The 22,453-nt window shown below is 35.3% G+C and overlaps 1 protein-coding gene across 4 annotated transcripts in view; it reads right to left on the bottom strand.

Annotated features, from left to right (window-relative positions):
• Nucleotides 1-22,453, bottom strand: part of LOC131431153 (protein eva-1) — a 443,272-nt gene that overhangs the window by 163,205 nt on the left and 257,614 nt on the right. For all 4 annotated transcript variants that reach the window (XM_058596696.1, XM_058596693.1, XM_058596694.1 and 1 more), the window contains exon 4: nucleotides 4,552-4,670. In XM_058596696.1, the coding sequence (XP_058452679.1) occupies nucleotides 4,552-4,670 (119 nt within the window). The remainder of the gene's footprint in view (nucleotides 1-4,551; nucleotides 4,671-22,453) is intronic.

A 22,453-nucleotide genomic window follows, 5' to 3' on the forward strand; every position in this document is an offset into this window, starting at 1 on the left:
CGGCAAGTAAAGTCTTGGCATTACATTCCTTTCGTGGAATTTGGCCTTTCTGTTTCAACAGACTTCGCAGCCGATTCTTAGTGTACAGAATCATTGCATGGCTAGTACTATGGATCCTGCTGACACTAAGAATCCTTACAGGTCGGGGCTCGAACATACGACAGCTGGCTTGTAAGACCAGCGTCCTATGCATTGAACCGACAACCTGGGACTTTGGCGAACGGCGCACATAGTAAATCTGCCACATGTTTGTGGCTTGTTGCCTACAGCGTTTACGTTCTACACCGAGTCGTGCCACCCATGAAGTTGGACGTCGTATGGATTAGTGACGACACTCATTCTGATTGAAAATCGATTTTATGAAATCAACTTAATGTATTTGAGGAAATCCAATTAGCTCTTTGCTTGATTCTATGTAGAGACACTGAAAATGGTATGGAACTAAATGTTTGAAGCGAAACCAGCTCTGCGGACGGAGTGAACAATGAACATTCAAAATTAAAAAGATAACAACGTATAGAATTTTAAAGTTGACTACTTCATGCAGGATTATCATTTTTCGGGTCGATCAAATGTATTTTTTCTGTTACTCGCATGCAAACGACCAGTAGCTAAATGATGTAATCTCAAAATTCATTTCAGGCTTTCAGAAGGTATTATTTGCTACGATATTGATATGCCATATGCTGACTTTACTTGCATTCATTTGGTGCGAATCTCGTACAGCGAAAAGTGCACAACCTATCAAATTATTCTAGATTTGCACTAAACTGAGCACCTTTGATTTGCGAAGAAAGCAATCTTAATAGTTCTTTAGTTAGCATTTAGAGCCATTAGAATGGCTGATTTTGTCTGATGTTCCCCATCGTTGTCCACTTTTCGTTTTCTTTTCCTCCAATGCAAACGACCAGAAGTTGGATGTTGCAATCACTTTCGTTTGAAGCGAAACTCACACTGCGAATGTCCGACAGCAGATATGCTTACAGAAGAACTATTTGTTGTTTTTTTACGTTTAGGCTGAATGAACGGAAACTCTTATTCGCCATTGACTGGAGCTCCAGTTGAATAACGCCGGGTGTAGTTCCACTGTCTTGGCGTAGATGGCAGCCTGCGCACTCGATGTGTCCTCGTTCATGGATTATCATATACTGAAGCTAGCAAACGAGCAACAGGGTTTAATTATAAAGGGTGATTTTTTAAGAGCTTGAGAACTTTTTTAAACAATAAAACGCATAAAATTTGCAAAATCTCATCGGTTCTTTATTTTAAACGTTAGATTGGTACATGACATTTACTTTTTGAAGATAATTTCATTTAAATGTTGACCGCGGCTGCGTCTTAGGTGGTCCATTCGGAAAATCCGCTTTTTTATCGACAAATTTTGTTCAGCGATGAGGCTCATTTCTGGTTGAATGGCTACGTAAATAAGCAAAATTGCCGCATTTGGAGTGAAGAGCAACCAGAAGCCGTTCAAGAACTGCCCATGCATCCCGAAAAATGCACTGTTTGGTGTGGTTTGTACGCTGGTGGAATCATTGGACCGTATTTTTTCAAAGATGCTGTTGGACGCAACGTTACAGTGAATGGCGATCGCTATCGTTCGATGCTAACAAACTTTTTGTTGCCAAAAATGGAAGAACTGAACTTGGTAGACATGTGGTTTCAACAAGATGGCGCTACATGCCACACAGCTCGCGATTCTATGGCCATTTTGAGGGAAAACTTCGGAGAACAATTCATCTCAAGAAATGGACCGGTAAGTTGGCCACCAAGATCATGCGATTTGACGCCTTTAGACTATTTTTTGTGGGGCTACGTCAAGTCTAAAGTCTACAGAAATAAGCCAGTAACTATTCCAGCTTTGGAAGACAACATTTCCGAAGAAATTCGGGCTATTCCGGCCGAAATGCTCGAAAAAGTTGCCCAAAATTGGACTTTCCGAATGGACCACCTAAGACGCAGCCGCGGTCAACATTTAAATGAAATTATCTTCAAAAAGTAAATGTCATGTACCAATCTAACGTTTAAAATAAAGAACCGATGAGATTTTGCAAATTTTATGCGTTTTATTGTTTAAAAAAGTTCTCAAGCTCTTAAAAAATCACCCTTTAGATTCGGTTGATTTTAATGGTTCGTGTTTGGACCTATTTTTTCACTATTTATACAATGTTTTCGAAATAAACGTGGTATCAACAACAATTTTACATCTTTCCGATTTATTTTGTGAAACAGTTAGAGAACCCCCAACCAGGAAAAAGTTGTGAAGAAAACAAGTCTTGAGAACAATTTTGTGTTGTGACATTTTGAAAATGTTATAGTGGATCGAAAGTTCGATGCGATTGCACCTATTTTCATTTTATCATTTGAGCCAATGTACTTTATGATCAAAAAAGAACCTCCTCCTGCGGCAATACATGCATGCCAACGCTTGATCCAATTTTCCATACAAGTTTTATAGGCCGCCGAAGGTATGGCCTTTAGTTCACGCAGCGAATTCTCTTTTATGGTCTCTATGGTCTCAAAACGCGTTCCCCGCAATGGCAATTTGAGTCTGGGGAAGAAGAAAAAGTCACACGGGGCCATATCTAGAGAGTACGGTGCTTGGTTGATGATATTGGTTGAGTTTTTGGCCAAAAACTGCGACACAACCAACGCTGTGTGAGCCGGCGCATTATTGTGGTGGTGGTCCAGCCGAGAAGCGACGCGTTTCAAACCTAAAACATCAGTTTAAATTTGTGCGGCTGATCCACAAGAGATGCCCAACAACACAATGGGTACAGAATGATTTTGCAACACGATTTGCTTCGCCGATTCAATGTTTTCTTCAGTAACAGATGTTGTTGGGCGGCCAGGGATCTCATCATGATCCAAGCTTGTACGACCACCTTTGAAGCGTTTGTACCACTCGTATGCCTGTGTTTTTCCTAGACACTATTCACCAAAGGCCTTTCTAACATTTTCAACGTTTCGGAACACTTAAATCCATTTGCAACACAAAATTTGATGCACGCACGTTGTTCTAAATTTTCATCCATTATAAAAAGCGCCACACGAAAATTTTTCAACTTCTTTGTATAGACGCCAAACAAAAACTAATCGTACGATATGTGTCAAAATTTGACAGACATTCTGTGTTGCCAACGTTGAGAAAATAAAAGTTTACCGTTTGGACAAGCGCGGGAATTTTAAAAGGAAAATTCCGGTTTCATCATAAGGTATTGAACATAGGTGGCATATTTCACTCTAACTAAAGATTTTCCTATATGAGATGAATGGTGGAGCTGAGATGATTAATGAAACAGTGGCCACATGTTGTACAAATGATTATAATTTCGGCTTGAAAAACTACAGCCCAAACGGTAAACAAATTGTAATATTTCACGGTAAATTTGTGATATTGTAAATTTTCCAAAATTCGGTTTTAAGTGAAAAACCATGTTTTGGTAAATTTTGGATAAATCGCTTCAGATAACAAATTTACTAATCCTTCAATAAACGTTTACTACACACTGATTATACAGCTTATTGAAAGCCGGTAATTTTTTACTAATAACAGTAAAAAAATGTTGGTTTCAGATCGTTTTCTACACATTCAAAACCAATTACCGAGCTCAGTATACCCCAGTAACCAATAATCACATACTAATGTCGCATTATGATAGCAAATATTCGCTAATTGGCATTTCAATCGCTTTTGAGACCGAATTAAAGCAAACTTTAGCAAAATATGCGGCTGTTCATAGATTATGCTTATTTATGGCCAGTGTGCTTTCTGAAAGCTGAATACGGATTGGTTTACAACAGATGAGCTTTCAGATTGCAGATATAGAGCTAAAAGCATTTTCGGTGCTCATAAAAGGCTATTTTAATGTTATTATTAGTGCTTACTGGTTACCTGGGTAGTAAAATGTCCAACCCGAATGAACACTCATTTTTATCTTATTTTTTGTAAATCGACAAGTCTTACTTCGAGATTCATCTACAAGAATCAGACATATCGATAAAGTACACCTTTTTACCGGAATCTGACGTAATATTCTTCCGATCGCAATAGTAATTACCAAATACACCGCTACATCCTCTTGTTGAACTGAAACAGGTATTATTATCCACTACTTTTATTGCAAAGAAAATATGTTGACATGCTCGGAACGTTTACTATCTGCACTGCATAATAACTCTTCGTTGACCGTTTGTTGCGGAAAATCCTCAAACGGAAACTTAGTACAGTAAGGCTAGTACAGTTAATAAATAATAGATGGTGACTTTTGCAGTAGCTTCATAATTATTACAAATTACAATTTATAGCACCAATCTTTAATTGCCTTTAGCCTCTTAGTAATGCGAAATGGTTCTTCAGTTTGCGTTTATAATTTTCTCCATTTCGCTCGTCCACCGCTTCTCACGGTTTGGTGTAAATAAAAAACTCTTGGCGCTTCTACTGTTGCGTCCTGTAGACCATGGATAGAGATATTGTTGCGGTTTTCCCCCTATTTGTTGTTAATTTTGCATGAGCTTGATGATGGGGCAAGAGCGAAGATGTTCACTTACCTGTAAGGCGTTGGGCCAGGTACAGCTTTCGGGAGCTTTTATCTCTATCTCCGTACCGGGAAGACTGATCTCGATGCTATCATCCGTGCTTGGCGGGCATAAATTCTGCTCATTTGCATCTGTAAATAATTAAAAAAAAATAACGGATGCTAATCATAAATCGCATAATTTATTACGTTCTGTTGGATAAAGCTAATTCGAGAAACTTGACTTAGATCTATCCACACTTTTGTAGGGAATGAACTCTTTTTTATCTTAGAAAGGTCGCCAATCAATTTATTACAATTTATTATTTATTGTTGAGTGCAATTGGATAATTTTTCGTTTGAGCCTTGTTGAACGTGCTCAATTTCGACCAAAGCAATTAGCATCGCCAAAGATAACGATAATACGAATTGTTCAACTAAGTGTTTTAAAATTGGAAATGACTATCTTACAGTTCGTATAGATGGAAAAAGTTTATCATATTTTCTTCGCAAATCGAATTTCACGAAGTTCAGAACGGTATTTCCCTATTTGAATTTGATTTCTTTCTTTGTAGCATTGGAAGTTCTACCATTGCTAGTAACCAGTACCAAAACCAATCGTACAGTTGCTAATTAACCGATTCATTCATTAGTCTCTTCCGGTACCGAGCGTACACTTTGATATCACGATAAATTTTGTGTTTTCATGCGTTTTAATTGCATTTCGCTGAAATATGGTCGAATTGATTTTGTTTTTTATCGACGATTTCATGTGCGGTTGTATGGTTGCAGATTTTTTTTCGATTTCAGTCTCCGCAAAAAATAAAGCTCTTGTGTCGTTGCGATGGCAAAAAGAGTTGCTTGTACTTCTCAAAAGTACGAAAGAAGAAAGCTGGCGTAATAAAATAATTAAATAAACGGAACAATTATAAATTTTCTCCTCGTGTTGTCTGGCTTCCGCCCGTCGATCATTGACACTTTCGCAAGTCGCGTTGAGTTAATCGGTTCTTGTGGAGTGAATAAAATTTATTTCATTTTTCTTAGTACAGTGAGGTCTCGTATAGTGCGAATTCCTCTGACGCAGCGTTCCTTGTTGTCGGATTCCTCGTTTTGATTGATTGAGGCTGTGAACGATTATCTCGCTTCTGTCATCAGATAGCTTCATTGAATCTTTAGCAAGCTTATCGTAGTTACTTAGGCTCACAATTCAGATCCATTTGGCAGGCAATAGATTGAGCACTGCTCTGCCAGGGGTACTTCGACAAGAGTATGGACTAATTTATTTGCCTACAATAGATAAAATTTTCTAAGGATAGGGTCTAACACTTTTGAAAAATAATTTTTTTGCTTTGTATTTTCTTATGATAAAACATTTCAAAAACATTCTGTGAAATTTTCAAGCCTATCGGAAGAAAACTTAGCAAGTTATGGCCTTTATATTTGCTTATCTCATACTGCGAAGAAGTAAGAGCTCGGCGCACAGGCCCAATCCCTAGAGCATAGACAAAAAAACTTTAAACGCGTTTTCTAGAAAGCAGGGTTTGAAAGTCCGTGTCCATCGTCATTCGAAAACTTCTGACCCATTTTTTTTCAGATTTTGCGCACATGTAAAATACCAGAGCCCAGCGTTTACTTTTTTGTTGTTTGTTTCGTTGGGGAGGTTTTACAGCATTAAAATGGCAGATTGTTTTTTGTGAAAAATCGTAGTTTGGACTTTAAACAACCATAAAAAAATAAAACAGAAAATTTTATTTGAATTGTACCAACATTCGATTTGACAATTGTGGTATTTATTTATATACGAATTTGCGATTAAACTTCGTAAGACGATATTGAAATTAAGTTTAAAAAATAAGATGACCACTCTCGGTTTTCTCGATTTTTTTTAAAAACACAAAAAAATATATTTTCAAAACAAGTTTGAAAACTGAACTGCAAGAAACCATGTTTCCGATGTCGTTTAATGATATTAATGATCAAAGATGGGTGATTTCCAATTTTTTATTATTCGTTAAAATCTAAAAGCTAAAATACTCAGTTTTTAAATTTAACGAATAATAAAAAAATGGAAATCACCCATCTTTGACCACAAATATAGCTTTTTGACTTCGGAAAACAATATTTCGAGTGGTTCCAAAATCCAAGTGGAGTATTTTTGGGTTACTGATATTTTTTTTAAAACTCGTAGATATTGAGCATCTTCGAAACGGGGCTCCATAAGATAAGTTTAAAGTCGCATCAAAATCCGAGATAACGAATTTCTGTTTCTTTGGTTTGAGATCCTACTTTGGAAACGGACTAGAAAAAAGATGCTGGAAAACGTTATTCAAAATTCTTTTGATTGGAAGTCATCGTCTTGGAATTTAAAACGACCTCAAGGATATACTGGTCACACCCGTTCTTAAGATATCCATGCAGTATTTAAATTTAGTAAAATATTTTAAAGTATACCGATAATCCGAATGTTGCATCTTGGATTTAAAATATCTTTCAACATCGGCTTCCAGTATTTATTTTCAACTACCAGAAGTCGCTATCATGGTCCGACATTGAAACGGATTCAAACGTCATTTTTTCAAACTTTCCTGAGAAATCTGTTTCGAAAATTTTCGTTTTGGTCCAAAGAAGGCTTCATTGTGTATTTCTGACGTAATTGACTTGGTGGATATCCGCATTCTCATTTCTTTCAACCTGAGTGGTAAATCTCCATGCGACATCGGAATGTTTGATCATGCTGTGGATTGATTGCCCTAAATTAAATTAAATGTGTGCCTAATCAGTTAAAAGGGACACGCATATGAAAATATAATACTATGTGTAGATGTGGGATCAAACGAACCACAGATGGGTGAATGTAAGTTACATAAGTGATAATCTGTAATAAGCTTCATAATTTTTCGCGATATCTTTATGGTATGTTAATTGCAAATTGTTTGTTATATGTCACTAAAAATATGCATTTATAATAGCATTTTTGTTATTCAGCAATGAATGAAGGTATGTTGCTTCTCCTTTGATGTATAGCACGGTATTTTGTGATTTAATGAAATTCACTGCTGTTTATAGCCATTCTAATTAAAATTCTTCCTGATGGTGTAATACATGTTACACTTATTATTGTATGAATTCATTTTATTGTAATGCATATACCTTATGAAACTAAACTTATTTACTAGTTGTTTCAGATCTATCAATCTAGATAATTTCTGTATGTTAGATGCAAAATCTTAGTGATGGCTGAATTGAATACTAATGAATCATTGTTGTTGCAGTATCAATTAATTTCCATGATATATTGTGTCATCTAATCTCCTCACATATGTATTTAAGAATGTTCTTTACGCAATTGAAAAATATTATTTTGCCTCTCATGCCTTTGCATAGGTATATGCAAACACTTGAAAAATCGACTAGTAAGTGCCGTCTTCCATTCGACTCAGTTTGTCAAGCTGATCAATGTATGTGTGTAATGGATATGTCAAAAAATCTCATTAGGTTTTGTCGAAGATTGCTGAATCAAATGCAAGGTTCTGAATTTCATCTGGATCCGACTTCCGGCTCAGAAATTATAGGGTAAAGATTTCTGATTCCTGGAGTACCAGAAATATTGATTGAAAGGTCTTATATGGGACTTACCTCAATTTTTTCAGATGGTTCGTCCGATTTTCGCCAACTTGGATGCAAATTAAATAAACAGGTTTTAATGCACCTAGCACCATAATTATATGATGTTTTTTTCATATCAATCATATTCTCATATATAATACTGTGATAAGATAAATTTGTTCGATTCTTGAAGGAACCAAAAGCATTGTGCATCAACTATTATAACCCACATAAGTTCTCAGGTCGATTAAGCCATCCATGAGAAAACTAAGTGAGATCCAATATTGAAGGTACTTTCGGGATCGGAACCCATTATCATCGAAGTCAATTTGTAAGGCCATCAACTAGCATGGCGTACAAACTCTACTAATTTTTATTCAAATTTTAAAGATTTTATACAATTTTGGTATTGTGCTTTAAACGACGGTTTAAATTTATAAGTGAATGAGATCCATGTTAGAACACATGACCACCGGGAACCAATCCTAAATTAATTTGTTTGGTCGTCTACTGACAATGACTACCGATTGGAGTAGTTTTGAGACCAGCTTAAAAAGTTTCAAGCCATCGTTGAGAAGCGTGAGTGAGATCCATTTTGGAATATACGACCACTATTTCGGTTCGCTGGTTTTCTACTGATAATGACTACCGATTGAAGTAGTTTGGAAGCCACCTTAGACATATTTTACGATTTTTGTTCCGCCGCTTCAAGAGACGGTACAAAAAAACTTTACAATATAATTGCGGAACCGGAAGTCGAATCCGGATGAAATTCAGGAATTTCGTATGGAACCACAAGATTTGAGTTTGCCAAATCGGGTCAGCCATCTCCGAGAAAACCTAGTGAGATTATTTGGCACAAACACAAACACGCACAGACATTGCTTAGCTCGATGAATTGAGTCTACTGGAATATTGCACTTTGAAAAACAAAGCCTTGGTATTAAATTTGTTTGGTGGAGTTTGACCTTCTGTTTCAATAGACTTTGCAGCCGATTCATAGTGTATAGATCTTATTGCATGTCTGGTGCTATGATCCTTCTGACACTAAGCGATCCAGGCCGCCAACCCGGGCAGAATTTTACTAGTCTATTTTTACGTGATTGCCTTACCTTTCTATAGAATACCGCTGACAGAAATGTGATTTCCGTACAATGATTTCTGTACAACTAATTTATGGCAGATATAATCAATGTCTTTCTTAGCTATTAAACTATTTGTGTGTTCATTAGATGACAGTATCACTCATATCAAATTTAATGGTTTTAATGTACATTTTTGACACGTTTGTTATGAGATACAGGATTACTTAAGTGTAATTAGCATTAGGGAAAGTTAGATGTTCATAATTTTGATGTTCTACCGTAACATTCACTGATAAAAATGTTTAACAAATATAAATATAAAATGGAGGAAACATGAAAGGCTTTTAGAACTAATTTTCGGAACACGAGAACTATTTTTTATGAAACGAAACTTGATTTCACTAAATTTTGTTTGTAAATCATGCCGACTTTTGCCAATTCCGCATAAGTTTCAAGGTGTTCAGTCATAATACATTTTTTGCAAAAAATCATCTTTTCTGTTAGTCTTCTTGAATTTTTAATCATTCCGAAATAGAATTGACATTGATACATTGATGCTTCATTTTGCTTCCTAAATCTTATGAAAAATGGTCTACTAGACTGGAATATAATCTCACAATGGTTTTATAAATTATTTTATTTTATTATTATTTTATGGTTTATGAAAACTACTACAAGAATTTCCCTAATTGAACATGTAACTTGGTACGTGTTCTGCTTCAATTTACCCACACTGAAAGACATGATTCGCTGTTCTCTATTCATACCCAAAATAAGACTCTTTCTAAACAATTTAAAAACAAGTTTTATTTCTATCCAACTGCATTCAATCTGATGATATAATACAAGATCATTAGAATATTTAGAGTTTCCAAAAATGAATATAGGGGTACAAATGTGATAAATGGAATTTCGATTGATCATCAACAAACATTGGATATTTATCGTTTATTATTACCACATGTGCATTCCAAATATGAATCATAATATTTTTAAATCCATTTCAACAATAAATTTACTTGTGTTTGAATAGAAAACAATTGCTCAATAGTGCGGATTTTTATGAACAAATATGAATATATAATTTTCCTTATTTGTATTTCAAAACTGCACCAAATTTATGAACATTTCTTGGTTTGACTGCTTTTTGAAATTATGCTACATCATAAGTTTAATGCTGCTTGTTAGCATTTATAGAGATTTTTCTTTTTCAAAATAAAACGATGGCTGATGCTAGTATATGATGCTTAGGAAAATGAAATATTGTTTCATGTGTTCACCATCGCTATCCAATGGCGCTGATAGCAGTAAACAGTGATGTGATTTTGCACAGTACAACGATAAATGACCGTAGTACGGATATCACCGTTGTATCATGATGCTCGCGTGATACCACCGTGATTCAGGGTGACAGACATGTGATTTCATGGTGTACAGTGATTTAGAAATCACATGTCTGTCATAAGCATAACAAAGTCAAAAAATATTCCATGCTAAACATTGGTTATGGCAATGAAAGATATTTAAGCCAAACGTGGTACTATTGAGAGTGAAATTTATGAGAGACCGATTGCTTTCAAGCAAAGCCTTGGTATTACATTCCTGTAGTGGAATTTGACCTTCTGTTTCAACAGACTTCGCAGCCGATTCGGAGTGTACAGAACCAGTGCATGGCTGGTGCTACTATTCTACTGACACTACGAATCCTTCCAGGTCGGGGCTCGAACCTTTCATTGCTTTCAACGAATTCTATAGCTATAGGCAAAAAAATTCATTTTGCGGCGAGAAAGGAAATTTTTAGTTTCAAGATTTTAATGTGGAACACATTTTTGTTTTCTATATAGGGGTGCAAATTGGAAACTCAAGAATACACGTAGAAATGTGGTCAGGTTTTGAACAATTACAGCTCAGTCAATTTTGCATCAATTATTAATATTATTTCACCATTTGATTGGAAATTTTTCTACGTATTGATTTGAATGTTCATAGCCAATTGTATATCATTGAAATGTTGATTAATAGCTAGCAGTGTCCTATTTAGTCTGCAAAAAATCTCCGGCGTACCGGATTTATCTGCCATAGTCGTCGGTTTTGAAGGAGTAAGCGATATATCAAAGGGAAAGCATCGCTCTGATAGGACAATGGATGCAAAAGCGAAACTGTTGGAAGCACGCGAAGCTATAAATTATAGCTAAAGTTTCAGTCGTACGCGTAGCATGCTAGAGGTTGGTTTGCTAGACAGCAAGACAAAAAGTGCTATAAAACGATTTGAAGCTTTAATTGGACTGCTCTGATCTTGTGTCATGCAAGATTTGAATAAATCCCATGTTTTGTCGTTTCGCCTGAGAAATTGACAACTACCCCAGGATAAATTTTGAGTGCTTAAGATTAATTTCTAATTTATATAAGATGAACAAGATTGATAATGAGAAAAAGTTTATCGTTTCAACCGAAATCGCAGAATGGTAGTAATGGTAGAGAAACGCTATAAAAATAAATGCTTACATACAAAACTTGAACACAAGCTTGGCGAAGAGAAGCTTAATTATCGATATCCGATATCATGTACAAACATATAATTGCATACATTTGGGCTATTGATGTAGTTTCGTCGGCTATAAAACAATTACAAATCACGACAAAGAGAGTCTACATTCTAGGTACGCGTGTTCGGTGTTGGTTCCTTATAAAGATCAATCTAAACATACTCTCGTGCATTTGCGGATTCAAAAGTGTGACGATTAATTGAAAATGTTGATCATTAGAAATTTTGGTTGCCTTGTTCCACATCAATGGCTCGAACAACGCCATGGAGCTGATCCTTGTAGTTTTTTATTATTAACTTGACAGGATGTAAGTTTTTTTCTTCGGTTTTGCAGAAAATAATGACATTGAATATCAGAAAATATGATTTTATAGATTTCATTAAAATTCGAATGTTGCAAAAAATGTTTCGTAAATTAAATTGTGCCTTGGGCCACAAAGCAGTAGGCCTCAGATCAGTGGGTAGTAGTTTTTAACATACTTCACCCTATAATTCCGAAACTGGAAGTCGGATCTGGATGTAATTCAAGAATTTCGTGTGGGACCATTTATTTGACACATACAAACACAGACATTGTTCAGCTTGATGAACTGAATCGAATTACATGTGACACTTGGCCTTCAAGGACAATTTTTACTAGTTGATTTTTCAAGTAATTACATATACATATGAGAAAGACCAAAAGAGAAAGAATCTGTAACGGTCCTGAAATGTGCTGTAAGAAATCGACAATATCTAGACAATCAGTTAAAAAATCACTAAGTAAATGAATTGTATCAAGTTTAGAAATCAGTTTCGTTTCATATAATTTTTTCTTTCATTTTTACTTGCATAATATTATGCATCATAATTCACTATATTACTTCCAGTAAAAATATAAATATGTTAGCAAGTAGCGCCTTAATCATATTTGGCTTTACAAGGAACAGAATTTTTCAACCTTGTCAAATTTTACAACTTTACATACAATTACAGAGTTTGATTTAAAATTTCTAAAATACTTTTCATTTACAGGTATAAAAAAAGGTCAAGTAAGAAATAGCCCAAAGCTATCGACTCTCTCAAATTTTGAGCCTTAAGATTGCACCCAAAATTCAGAAATAAGGTTTACTTCATTGTTTTTGTGAAATGTATGTAAACGTATAATCATCATCTAATCTTCAAGGAATGCACTAAAATTTTATCTTCTAAGCGATTGGTACAATGTTGAAAGATAAATGTCCATCTCAATTCATGATCTTTCCAAATCATTAGTTGTCTTGGCTCTTAAAAAGATGAACAATGCATTCATTCAGATATTAAATTATAGTTGTTTTTATTTCGTCATCCTTTTTTCAGTTCATAATATTTATTTTTTTCCCCTAATCTTGTTATCGACAAATATATTACGTCAAGTATTTACTTCAAATCGGAGAATAATACTCAGAGATATTACATTCCTATCTAATATTCTATTTAGGTATGTCAAAGACCAGCGCCGTATGCATTGAACCGCCAACCCGGGTCAATAGTTACTATATATCTCACCATACCGAACTTTTTAAAGAAATCATAGCATATATCAATAAGTATATTTTAATTATCATCGCAAATCAGTAAGATTTCTTGAATAGATTCAATTAATTGGAATATCTGAAAAAATTTCAATCGATTTGTTTTTCAACTAACAGAATTTTGTTTCAATGCCAACGCCGAACAGAACTGATTTAGGTTAATGATTAACAGTAAAGTTATTTAACATAACGTCAATATATTGAAAAAACTTAACGGTGATCATCTTCGTTCCGGAGAGGCATCAAAAGTTTTTGCGATTTGATAACGTTAAAATGTTTCGCGTTTCCTCTTCTAATTTTCGAGTTTTTGTAGAGTTCAGTTTTGTGATACGCAATGATCATTATTTCATTTCCTTTGGTCGCATATTTTGCAACTCTCAGGATATTTGTAATAAAGTAGAAAATGAATCCATTTCAATCATCTTCTCATTTTCGAACACAAAATAGTCGGCCCATCGTATTCTTTTTCAAGTGACTCATGATGTGACAATATTCTTATTCCAGTCTTCTAAATCAGTGTTCGTCGTCCTCGTCGCCCTGGATATGGCAACGGTCGATAGCAACGTCAATTACGTTATGTTGTAGACGGTATTTTGAAGTATTTTGTTGCTATCCGTTTGGTTGGATTCAACATTAAATTTAATCTTTCTTCATTTATTCCTAGTCAAAACTGAGGGATGAGAGCGTTGTTTTGCTTTTGTAGTAAATTTAGCGATGGTTAAAAGGACATAGGAAACGAATGTGCTTCTTGTTTTAATAATTTAAATGAAAATTCTGTTTTAATCCACCTAGTGGTATAATGAAGCCTTTCTCATATATCTCATATTCCTGAAATGAATTATTTCAAGCTATCAACTTACAATGAATCACAAAAGAAGAATTATATGTTTTATTCAAAACATTTCGTTCATTTTCACATCGTCCAGTATAGAAAAACGGTCTTTAAAATACAATTTCTACACATTTCCACTGAAATTCCGGAATTGAAAGTCTGATCTTGATCAAGTTCAAGAACGTTCTGAGTTCGTAAGATTTTTCATTTGAATTTAAGTTTGTGAAAATCGGTCTGCCACCTCTGAGAAAATTGAGTTCATATGCTTGTCACACGATCATCATTTGACCTTCAGATAGCATTTTAGTGTTCGTGCTCCGTGATTATCATTTCATCGAGTAACCCCATCTAAATGCAATGTTTGCATCAAATGTATTCAAACATTTCAGAGATCTTTTCAATAATACAGATTGTAAACAATCGTATCTAAACCTTCAGTCTATAAAATCAGCCAATTATGTCCTTTGAATATAATATGACATACAACGCATCGAAAAATCATTCGTAGTGCCGTCTACCTCTAAAAAACTCGTAACTTCGGAAATTAAAATAAAAAATCGCACAAAAAACCTCGTAAAAAAGGTCTCAGTGTATGAATAGTGAGATTATTTACAACTTAAGAAGTAGTCTTACTCATAGTCTGTTCAATTACTGTGAGATGAGATAACAATAAGTTATATGAAATGGCCTTGAAGCTTTATAAAATATACTTCTACAAACCAAACTGTAATCTAATTTACGAACTTAATAATTATGTTTCGTTTGGAATGAGCTAGAAATACAAACAAAATTGCACGACACAATTTTGTTGGCCAAATACCTTAGGCATACAGAAAAGCGTGAGATAGGAACTTGTGAGCTGATATTATTATCAATACAATAATTTGTAATCACAGCATGTATGTGAATATTATTGACAGTTTTTGGCAACTGAGATTTCATATACATCGCGAAGCATCATGTTTCTGACAGTTCGTGCTCGCATCTCACTCGACACAGTCGAAAATCGTTTACAGTCGAAACAACAGAAACAAAGACAAAACAGTGCAGTGAACAATAGAGTGTACGAAATGGGCAAATACGATTTAACAAAGCCTGACACTTGGCCTACAAGACCAAATTCAATTTGTATAGATTTCAAGCGTTGCAAAGTTAGACCAGCAGCAAATGAAAACGAATTACTTAAAAAACGAATGCATCTAGACGCTAATAATGTAAGTGAGATTCAATTCAACAAGGCGTCTAACTGTGTGTACATTATGTTTAAATGTGAAAGCGATGCAATTGCATTCGCTTCGGTTAACAACGAGGTGCACAGCGTTGAATGTGACAACATTAAATACAAAATCCCTGTGCACATGGTGGACAATGTCATAGAAATATGCGTACATGACCTTCCCCCGCAGGCCAACGATAAGTTCGTTCGGGAGAATATGTCGCAGTACGGTGAAATCCTTTCCATCGAAAGGGAAGTATGGCGGAATATTTTCCCCGGCATCCGGAATGGCATGCGATTGGTACGTATGCAACTGCGTAAGGCAATTCCATCTTACATCATTTGTGGTCAAGGTGGAACACATCCGTGTAAAACGCTGATTACCTATGAAAATCAGCTGGTTACATGTTAGTTTTGTGAACAACCTCCACACTACGGTAAACCTTGCACTGAAAGTGCGAAAAGGACATCTTCAACCAAAGACAAGGTCAACCGTTCAACAATGAAAACTAGTGAGCGTAGTACTCCTGTTTCACCATCAAACCAACCAGCAACTGCAACCAATGTGCAACAAGGCGCATCTACAGCAACCAGCAACGAGCTCAAGTACTCATGACGCAGGACCGTGATCAGCCTAATCAAACACCGGTAACAGACATTTAGCGGTCTGATTTGTATTCAACACGATAGGGAATACGTGCTCATATGTGGTTGGTGCCGATAAATTCGGTTATATTTTGAAAATATTGCATGGTTTTTATTTTTGTTCACCCGTACACGTTATACGAAATTGAACAAAGCACACTGTGTGCTTCGTTCGCAAAGGTGGTGGTTTTTTATTTTTTCGTACCAGTACGTACCTATGTGATGATATTTTGTATGATGGTTTGAAAGTTTTGACACTCATCGCCCTATTATTTTGAAACCAAAAGTCGAATCTGGATGAAATTTCACACTATCTTTTGTGTTATGAAAAATCGTACCTCGTTTCGCCATTACTTGTGAAACAATTTCATGAACTTGAAAAATTGAATTTCTGAGAAAATTGAATGCGCTGTTCCTCATAATTTTGTACATATTTCCTTGCAGTTCCGGAACTGGAAGTCGGAGGAAAAAGAAATTCAACATCAGACTAATGAACCATAAGACTTTTCGTTTGAAGTTAAGTTTGTGAAAATCGGTTCAGCCATCTTTGAGAAAATCGAGTGACGTTATTTGTCACATACACACATACATACATACATACACAATTTGTGATCTCGACGAGTTGAGTCGAATGATATGCGATACTCGGTTGAAAAACCGGTTTTCACAGCGATTGCATAGCCTTTCTATATAAGAAAAGCAGAAAGGTATGAGTAGTCAATACAAATTCAAAATTGCACTGTAGAGAAAAGCTCTCAACGTCCATAAGCTCATATTCTTATTGAGGAAGCCTAACCGAAAGTTAAATTAACGTTTTACCCTAAATTCGTTTTCTTAAAAGAATTTTTTTTTCAGCTTAACAAGAACCCAAATCACAACGGCAAAAGAACTGAATCCGGCTTCTGATTCAATTTATTCTACTTAGTACTAGGGCTCTTAGAATATAGTAATATGATTTTCCAGGTTTATCGAAATCGCTTCCGTGACGAAATTTACGACCGCTTTGGTTTTTTGTTTGATCCTTCGCGATTAGTTGGAGCATTTTCAAGGTAGGTATTTCCCTTTTTTGCAGCAGAGAAACGAGCAGCTACAGATTATCTTGTAATTAGAAGCTTTTGAAAAAAAATTTTACCACAAATTGATTCATTTGAGTCTTTGATTGTAAGCTAGGGTTGAAGTTGTGAAGTTTTAATGTAGTCTATCTGGAATCATTTTAGGTAAAAACTTGTGTTTTCGACCGAAAAATCGTAGTATGAAAGAAGTCGACACATCATGACGCATGAAATCAAAAGTGGCTAGACATCAAAGACTCTGGTTGGTTCCGATTAAGTGGAGCATGTTGAAGTAGAAACATCTTGTCGTTTCCTTCACAAAGTGAATACAAGCAGATCTAGGGAAAGTGCAGCATACGCTTTGAGCGTAAGTCAACCCTTTTGTTCAAATTGTAAACAGTCTCCAGGAAACTTTTTCGAATTATGTTTACTGTCAGCCATTTATAACGTAGATATTACCTAATAAATTGAGAAAATGATCTAATATTGTAATTTATCTTCCTTATTTAAACGTTAAAAACATCATTTTTCTATCAAGAAGGAAATGTGTCTTCATTGTATGATACTGAATTGTCGTTACCTTTGTTATTTACAAACTGTTACATGTTTTCAAATTCAGTATAAACTGAATGATAAAAAACGTGTTTAATCCACCTAGCAGTGAGATGATACCTATTTTTATCAATCCGCATGTGTTTTTTGCATGAATATTCTTCGGTGTTTAAGTTTTCATGACATTATTTTAATGACCCTCGTTTTAAGCGACAATTTGAGATTTTAATCACTCATTACTCTGTAATGTCGAAACTGCAAATCGGATCGAATTTGAATCTAGAAGTGTGATAATCGATTAAACATGCCATGATATGTAAGTTCCACTCTAGAGTTTACGGTAATTTAAGGTACTTCCAGAGCCGGTATTCAGGAACCAGCATAACCCAAACCGATTCGTATGGCCATATGACGAATAAATTACAACAGTTTTGAGTTCAACTTTGAAGCTTTTCGGGATTGTCATCTTCTATATCGGTTTGAAATTTAAAAATTCATCATCATGTAATTCGAGAACCGGAAGTCATAATTGGATAAAATAATTAATTTTTGTATATAAGTTTGTTTTAATTAAAATTTTTGTTTCTGAAATTTGATTAGGCTTTTTTTGAGAAAACGATTGAGCTTTGAGAAACGATTTTATACTGGAACCGGAATTCTAAAAGCGGTATGGCCGAAGTCAGATAAATTCACCTGAGTAGCTGTACATTTTACATTTGATTCAAAACATTTGAAAATCAGTTAAGACATCTTTGAGAGATCATAGCACGAATTAAATTTTTAGGTGCCTTCTGATCGACAACTGAATACCACTAAAACTGAAAAAAGTTAATTTTTTTATCGACTATCCAAATCTGCTAACCCGATAAACCTGATTAAATTATGTGGAATAGACATTTTTATACAATCCCCGAAACCGGAAGTTGGATCTGACTGAAAAGCAAGATGTTTTATAGAACTTTGAAACTTTTCATTTGAATCTTAGATGATTCTTAGAATTCATTTGCATCTTAGATCGGTTCAGCCATCTTCAAGAAAAATGAGTTACACAATTTTGATTTCGTTTCACATATCATCCTGTAGTTCCGAAACCAGAGGTCGGAACCAAACATAATGCAGGAACTTTGTTTGGGAGCATACGACTTTTCGTATGAATCTGAATTTGTAGGAAAGAAATTTTCCGAGAAAATTAATTGAAGTTATTTGTCACACACGCATTTGCTGATCTCGACGAACTGATTCGAATGGTATATGGATGTTATGTTGTTCCAGCATTTATTGCTGTAAGTAGTTTAAAACAAAATAATTAAAAACAAATTCTGCCATCATCTGGTTTATATATGTCATATTCGAACGATTATGTTGCCAAAAACGAGCCGTGCCAAAATCGGTCCGAGGCTAAATGTCATGAAAAAGAATGCTGTACACAATCCTTTTGGTTCTTAGAAACAATTGTATGTAACAGTATAAAAAATCGTGTTTTCCGTTGCTCCCAAGCATTTCTTTGTCATACAGCGCTCAAAACTCCTACTGCTGGAATAGGGGGAAAAGTCGCTTACCGAAAAATTTCGATATCTCCGTTAAAAATGGACGGATTTTAACAATCTATGGCTTGTTGGATAGGTATTACCGTGCGGAATCTAAGTCTAAGGTCTAAGGTCAATTGTGACAGATACTGTCAAAAAACTGAAAATTTTGACATAAAACTTTGTATAACTCAAAAAGTAAACATCCGATCTCAAAACCATTCAATAGCGTTTTGGGTGACGGGGAGACCTTTCATTTGCGACTAGTTTGATGAAAATCGGTCCAGCCATCTCTGAGATCTCGACCTCTTAGTTGACAACACACATACGGACACACACACATACACACACACACACACACAGACATTTGCTCAGTTCGTCGAGCTGAATCGATTGGTATATGTCATTCGGCCCTCCGGGCCTCGGAAAATTTTTCGAAAGTTTGAGCGAATTCTATACCTATTTTTTATATATATAAAAATAGGTAAAACAGAAAAAACAGTTACCTTTGGTTCCAGAAATGTTGCCGTGAACGCTGAAGCTTGCATGCACGCTTCTGTGAACTATTCGAATAGGTCTTAATTAATTAGTGTCAAAATGAGCCCAATTTCATGTCAGGAATTATATTAATAAAAAAAAAAGAAAAATATTTTAATGGGACTTTTTCGATGAAAAAGAATGGCATTATCACACCATTAGATAGATTAAGAATAGGTTTCTCTAATATTCCAATTGAATTCGCGTATGATTCAAACGACATGGAAACAAAGTTAAAATCTTCTACACTTATGATTGAAAGATTGCGACGAATAATCGAAACTGTTTATAAATAGAAATAAGAGATTAGAATCAATGAAGTTTGGAAATCGTTGATAAAAAATTGTTCAAATATTTTAGAAATCATTATCCGTCGAAACTTTTAACATTTAGAGGTTCCTAAACTATCAAAAGTAAAGATTGTTTATTACTTATCTGTATAATACAAAATGTTGTAATTATATTTGATGTTTTTTTATATATTCAAGCAAACTTGGCCAACATACCCCAGCCCATTTATTTTTTAATAACGGTTTTATGATTTTCTTCCATAAATAAAAAAAAGTCGCACATACACTCAAGGATTTTGTCTTCATGACAGCATTTTAGCGAACAAGAATTTTACACGAAGATATGCGAACTTCAGAGATTGTGGAAACTGCGAGAGTTTATAATATTTCTTAGTTTAAGAACTAGGTGAATTTCCAAAATCCAACCATCAATCAGAACTTTCAGATAGAATCATCATAGGATGCATAATTTTGAAATTTGTGGTAGTCTTAGATCAGTGAAAGTTGAAAAAAGGGAATGTCATTCAAATTCTTTAAATGAATTACATAAAATGCATCGTTAATATTCCGGTGTGCAATTAGAAAAACGAAAGTGTCAGTCATTAAAAGGAGAAGAAATCTGCACCATCGCGAAGCGACATTGGAAATGTTATTGCTGATATATAGCTGATAGTGATAGAAATAGTTGATGGAGATCAACGTCAAAAACTGCCAGTTTTATGCAACGTTCTTTGCTCTCATCTCGTCAGAAAATCGGGCGCTAATACGTCGTACTAACAAAAGCGCGCAGCAAACAATGCTGATTAATTATCGTTCCAATCCCTCGTCTTATGCGACAACTGTCAAGAAAATTTAAACGAAGATTATTTCAACGACTTCAATTATTGGGGAAACTTTCTCAGATGAAAACGTAATCAAATCTGACGAAAATCCGACTAGTAGGGGATGGTGTCCTGTTAAAAGCACGTTTTTGTTTTTTGCTCATAATTTTCGATTAAGTACACATTATGTGGAAATTTATATAGCAATGGAAAGATCATTTTTGGTAATTTAAAAAGGGGTTCGGTTATCGGTACCACAAGAAAATCTATGGAAAATGGAGAAATTTAAGTAAAACCAGCCATGATTGAAAGAAAATAAAACGATTATTCATTTTGGAGGCTTTTTGGTCAAAAGTCTTGATTGTTTGATGGTTAGCTTCGCTTTAGCTCTGTTGGCCGATGATTTGGATGGTGACGCCGTTGATCGGTCTTCCACGCTTTTTCTTAATCGGAGCTTTTCCTTCATGAGCAGACAGATGTTTCACCAAAGTTGCCAGATAGTATTATTAAAGACTGTCCCAGAAAGTATGGACGCACTTTGTTTTCGCTGTAAATAATTCACAAGTGTTAGATATTCAAATTTTATTAGATGTACTGATAATATTAGACTACAACAACAGAGTATTATTCTCAACGTTTGCTACCTAGCCATTGTAGACTAGCTGGCGCACCTTTTTGCGAACGTTCCTCATTAAATTCCGTACAGACTTCTTAGCGACTAGTTTTTACACTTTTTTCCAATCTTTTTCGAACTGTTGAATGTTTAGGCTGCCGAGACATGTTTCCTAAGATGTGCCTTCGTTAATGCCCATAATTTCTCAATTGGTCGAAGTTGTGGGCAATTTGGTGGGTTGATGTCTTTTGGGACGGAAGTGACTTTTTTGGTAGTATACCATTCTACCGTTGATTTCGAGTAGTGGCATGAAGCAAGATCTCGCCAGAAGACAACAGGATCCTCGTGGCTTCGAATCATGGGTAGAAGTCGTTTTTGTAAACATTCCTTGATGTATATTTCGCTGTTCATTGAAGCAGTGGTGATGAAGGATTTCTAAATCTTACCGCAGCTACAAATTGCTTGCCAGACCATAGCTTTCTTACCAAATTTTTCAACTTGAATCGATGTCTCGGACTGGTTTAACGCTTGCCCTTCTCGCACCGTATAATATTTTGGTCCCGGCAAGGATTTGTAATCGATTTTCACGTAGGTTTCGTCATCCATAATTATGCAGTTCAAATTTCCAGCAAGAATCGTATTGTACAGCTTTCGAACCCTCGGCCTGATCGATGCTTCTTGTTTCGGACTACGTTTTGGTTGTTTCTGCTTCTTATAGGTTCGAAGATACGCTCTTTAGCAGGAAGAACATTTGACTTCGAAGTGCCCACATTTTTGACTACATCCTGAACTGAAACCTCCTTCTTTTGCTCGAACGCCTTCAGTATACGTTTATCAAACTGTGGGTTAGCAGGACCTTTTTTAGACCCGTTTTCGGTTTATCCTCAAAGGTGTTATCCTCACCGAACTTCCTGATTGCATTTCGCACGGCTTTTCCACTTACTCCTTCCATTTTCGCTACCTTTCTCAGTGACAGTCCGTGTTCTGTGCACCATTTGTACACAATTCTTCGACGTTGTTCTGCTGAAAGTCCATGCATGTTGAAACAAATTAATGAAAACGA

Source organism: Malaya genurostris, chromosome 2 (assembly GCF_030247185.1).
Source record: "Malaya genurostris strain Urasoe2022 chromosome 2, Malgen_1.1, whole genome shotgun sequence".
In the NCBI taxonomy this organism is placed as follows: domain Eukaryota; kingdom Metazoa; phylum Arthropoda; class Insecta; order Diptera; family Culicidae; genus Malaya; species Malaya genurostris.